The sequence below is a fragment of the Pseudoliparis swirei genome, chromosome 16, assembly GCF_029220125.1.
Source record: "Pseudoliparis swirei isolate HS2019 ecotype Mariana Trench chromosome 16, NWPU_hadal_v1, whole genome shotgun sequence".
NCBI classification, from domain to species: Eukaryota; Metazoa; Chordata; class Actinopteri; order Perciformes; family Liparidae; genus Pseudoliparis; species Pseudoliparis swirei.
Window position 1 is genome coordinate 20,115,618 of NC_079403.1, and position 5,100 is coordinate 20,120,717.

Sequence of the window (5,100 nt, forward strand, 5' to 3'; positions counted from 1 at the left end):
CATGCCTACCTGCGGACCAGTTATGTGCACCCCTGAACATAGTTTATTTGAGGAGTTGTCAGGATTTAGAAAACACCACAGCATCGAGACAGCACTGGTGAAAATTACAGATGACCTCCTAATTGCTTCAGATAAAGCACTCATCTCTGTACTTGTTCTATTAGACCTTAGTGCTGCGTTCGACACTATTGACCATGACATCCTATTAGAGAGAATGGATCAGTCGTTTGGCATTTCAGGGACCACACTAAGTTGGTTTGAATCCTATTTATCAGATTGATCTCAATTTGTATTTGTAAACTATGAAGCCTCGAAGACCACCAACGTTAGTCATGTAGTTCCACAAGGTTCTGAGCTTGGACCAATTTTATTTACCTTATGTGCTTCCTTTGGGCTATAATATCAAGAAATATTCCATAAACATTCATTGTTAGGCAGATGATACTCAATTATATCTATTGATCTGAGTAGAGGAAACTTCTATCTGCTGTCAAGTCCCCAAAAGTAACTGTCCCTTGCCCTGTCTTTCAGCTGTCATTTTGCATATCAACCATGTCCACCTAACCTTTCTGTAAATTGGCTGCAACCTCCTCTGTATCAATAGGCAGGAATGGATTGGAAACAAATGCAGCAAAATACTCCATGATGTAGAATTCACCAAAATGTTGACTCAACTCATCTGCCGGTTTGTCCAGGTGCACACAGTACTGCTCAGAGTGAACATCATAACTTTATTTAATGGCATGTGACATTTTCTCCAGGTTGGTAGAGTGTGTCATGCTCCCTTTCTTAAGATATCCGGTCCAGACACAGAGTTTGGCCTTGAACACATTCACTGAGCTTATCATGTGGTGCAAGTGCCGGGCTTTTCCCTGGAGCTTGTTGTCGAGTGAGTTCAGTTTTGCCGTTAGGTCTGGCAGAAACCTCAGGTCAAGTAGCCACGCATCATCTGATAGTTCCCTGTGCTCCTCGTTCCTTTTTGACAGAAACGCCTTTATCTCAAGGAACAAGTCTACAAATCGCTGCAACACCGGACATCAGCATACAAGAGCATGCTGTACTTCCTGACCTGGCTATCAGACTTATTTTTGCAACTGGAGGAACTGCCCCCTGCTGGTCAGTAGAGAGAATGCAAGTTGTAGGACACTTCTGGATCAGCTTTGCTCAGCAGAACTGGAGGTTGCTGTCTGGTAGCAGGTCAGGAACATGTCAAAATACTGGAACAGTACTGAAGCAGCGGTGGAGTTGGGAACGCAAGTGTGGCAGCAGTCTCCAATCTGGCCTCGGCTGCTGGCTGGTTGTCAATCAGTCAGCTGCTCTGATTGATTGACAATCAGTCAGCAGCCGATGCTGCTGATATAAAAGGGAAGCAGAGCTGGAGGTTGGGGAAAAGAGTGAGCAGACGCGTCATCTTGCGGTCTGCTGTGTGTGCTGGGAGAATAAAATATAGAAATGTTTCTAAACGGAGCCTTGGTCTCTTTGGTCATGGCTGATCCTTGGAGCTTTAGGGGGAAACCCACGGGTAGCGGCGCGAGACCTGCTACACTAACGAGTCGGATATGTGATACAAAACCCATAATCTTGTGGAGTTATGTGTATGAAGCTTTTTGAACAATACAACAATTTCTGTACCTTCTTCTGAAGGGAGATATATGATATTCTGAATTTCAACATAAACACCATCGCTGAGCTTTGAAAAACAGTCCCTGCATCCCTTACTATAGGTATAGTTCGTGGGATCCAATTTACTCAGTATTTTTTACGACTTCAGCAATAAGGGTTTCAGTTGGCTAGCTAGTTCCTCCTCTACAAAAACGTATGTAGGACACAAAGAAAAACACACAACACAACCTGGAATACAGTTCATACAGTTTCTTTCAAGTTTTATATATTTCTTAATGTCAAAAGATACCAGACAGTCAACACTAGCTTTGGAATGTATTCCAGAAACTGTCCTTTAACTGAAAACAAGACTCAAAAGAAGTCTGGAGATAACTGAAATTGTCTGCACACGTTAAGTAAATAAAATATTGTTTCCAAAAACAAGTGTGGGGTTGCATCTGTCCACATTTCAGGCCAATAGGCTACTTCAGAGCCCTATTTAAGTTTTGAAAATGCCAGGGGCCTCATTTATAAAGGGATTTACGCAAGAAAAAATGGCGTACGCCGTTTCTACGCAAGGTTTGCGATTTATAAAATACTAACTTGACTGGAAAAGGTGCGGTCCTCCACGCAAACTCGAACCCATGCGTACGCACTAAGCACAACAACAGGAGAGACGAGAAACTGCGACACCGTTGGCAGAAGGAAGAATGGAGAGAAATATGTGGAAATTATACCATCAATATGTTACTCATTTATCATATGAAGGACTACTTTTCAAACATTGATTAAAGCCAATCTTAAAATGATTAAACAAACTTCTGTTGCGACTCCTCAGTGCACACAGACACATAACTTGGAGAAATAAATAAATACGGATATGTTATTTAAAACCACCTCGAATATGTTGTGTTAATGTTATGAAATGTATTCTCATAAATGATGCGATAAGCAGGAGGACAGAATTACGTCTATACTGATATATCATGTGCGTCTGGTGACGGGCACACCTCGGTGTGCAACTATATACGTTTCTGTGATTAAAAAGCTTCATGGTCTAAAATCAATTATCGATAATAACTTCTAACAGTAGCAGGCTAAAACAAGGGTTAACACAGATTCAGCTTTAGGTGCCTTACATATAGAGTGAAAAGGAAGCCATATAACTATTAATATTCCTTATGATTAGGACGAATCTCCGTCTTATTATGGCTAGCAAATGGACCAGTCAATAAAAGCAGGGTCATTTCACCACCTGTACCTTATCATATACAATCAGGTGGCCGGGTGTGTATAAAAAGACATGCCACAATGCGTAATGATGCACAATGGCTGATTTGGCACTATTAGAGGACTTGGCAAATGGAAGAGTGCGGAGGGTGCGTAATTTCAGAGACCGGCAAGATTTGCTGGCCAATGATGATGAGTGGCTCATGAGCCGGTTCCAACTTCCAAGAGCCGTTTTACTAGAGCTGTGTGCTGTGTTGGGTCCGGAGTTAGAGCGGAGCACCCGAAGGAACCGAGCCGTGCCGGTTCCAATCAAGTATTGACAACACTTGGATTTCTGGCAACCGGCACGTTTCAGAGGGAAATGGCTGATAGGTCGGGGATATCCCAGCCCACCCTCAGCCGTATTATGCCAGATGTGTTGGGAGGTATAATTGCGTTGTCGCCTTTATACATAAGGTTTCCTTACACGGTGGATGAGCAGGCAAATAAAAAAATGCAATTTGCAGCAATGTCCGGTTTCACAAATGTAATCGGTGCCATTGACTGCACTCACATTGCTGTAAGGGCACCCAGTATCAATGAAAGTGCATTTGTTAATCGAAAGCACTTTCATTCGATTAATGTCCAAATTATATGTGATGCTAACATGCTGTTCACCAATGTGGTTGCTCGGTGGCCTGGGTCAACGCACGACTCCTTCATTTGGCGAAACAGCAGTGTTGGCCGACTTGAGGCTGGAGCTGTGCGTGATGGGTATCTTTTGGGTACGATTTTAAAACTCCTAAATAATTAATAATGTATATATGCTGCGTTATATAACCTATGTATCAACACTACAGGTGACAGTGGATATCCCTTCAAGCGGTGGCTGCTCACCCCGTTCAACAACCCGCAGAGCGCAGAGGAGCGAAATTACAACACTCGCCACAGCCAGGCACGAGCTGTGGTAGAGCGCTCAATAGGCCTGCTAAAGGGCAGGTGGCGCTGCCTCGATGCCACATGAGGAAAGCTTTGCTATAAACCGGACAAGGCATGTTGCAGCACTTTGGTTCGACCGAAAATCTATTTTAAATGTGCTATATAAATAAAATTTGATTTGATTTGAAGGTGTGCCAAATTGTGAGGGCGTGTGCTGTGCTGCACAATTTGGCACTCCTTAAAAATGTGCCGTTACCCCCTGAGGCTGCATGTACCGGCCACGAGCCAGACCCCCTTCCCCATGCACATCCACACCCACACCCAGGTGGAGTTCAACAGCGTCTGGATGTGATGCGTAACTTAAACACACAACAAGGTATTGAAACAACTTATTTATTGGCTATATCTTTTAAACAAGTGCATATTTCTCCCAACACATGACGAATTTGTCCCAGCTCTCTTGCAACCTTGTGTACAAAGCAAGTGTGTCCCTCTGATTCTGCAGGACTGCATCTGTGAGGACACGGCCGCTGCTGGAGGGCTGCGCAGGAGGTGCTGTGGCGACGCCGGGCCCGGGGCTCGAGGTGCCGTGCCCGTGGAGGCAGGAGGTGCCGTGCCCGTGGAGGCAGCGGGGCTCGAGGCACGAGGTGCCGTGCCCGTGGAGGCAGCGGGGCTCGAGGCACGAGATGCCGTGCCCGTGGAGGCAGGAGGTGCCGTGCCCGTGGAGGCAGCGGGGCTCGAGGCACGAGGTTCCTCGCGAGGTCCTCCTACCCTGGTGGAACCAGCATCTTGTTAATTCTTTTTTCTTAATAAAGTTATGATTTGTTTTTCGAAATACACGTATTGTTTTATTTACATACCAGCAGATATCACACAACTTGAATACATTTGGTTTACTCTCATTTCAAACACGGGTATATAAATGTGGTTACCTAGTTCAGTCGGTGCAACCTTAACATCAGTGTCCCCATCTGCCTCCGTCACCACTCCACTCAGCAGGGACTCGCCGATTATACCGGCCAGCCTTTCATCCATAGGGGTGAGCTCCGGTGCTCCTGTTCCCCCTCCCGTGGCACACACACTGCCTGTGTGATGCCAGGCGTTTTTTGGCGTCCACCTTAATGTCGGACCACTTCTTTTTGATTTCCGCAACAGTGCGACCCTGTGCTGATGCAGCGTTGACAGCATCTGTCACATGCTGCCACTCTCTTGCCTTTTGGCATTTGTTACGCCAATGCTATGGCCACCAAACAAAATGTGTTGCCTCGTCTCGATTTCTCCGACAAGGATTTCTACTTCACAGTTGTTAAAGTTTCTTTTTTTGCCTCTTTTTTCCTTGTTTGCCATGTT

At 45.2% G+C, this 5,100-nt stretch overlaps 1 protein-coding gene across 1 annotated transcript; it reads right to left on the reverse strand.

Annotated features, from left to right (window-relative positions):
• Window positions 1-4,002: 4,002 nt before the first annotated feature.
• On the reverse strand, window positions 4,003-4,827 carry LOC130206672 (mucin-7-like). Its single transcript, XM_056434725.1, has 3 exons — window positions 4,683-4,827; window positions 4,227-4,517; window positions 4,003-4,109 (listed from the first exon to the last, which is right to left on the reverse strand). Exons 1-3 carry the CDS (start codon window positions 4,783-4,785, stop codon window positions 4,003-4,005), a joined length of 501 nt encoding a protein of 166 aa, XP_056290700.1. The 5' UTR covers window positions 4,786-4,827.
• Window positions 4,828-5,100: the final 273 nt, after the last annotated feature.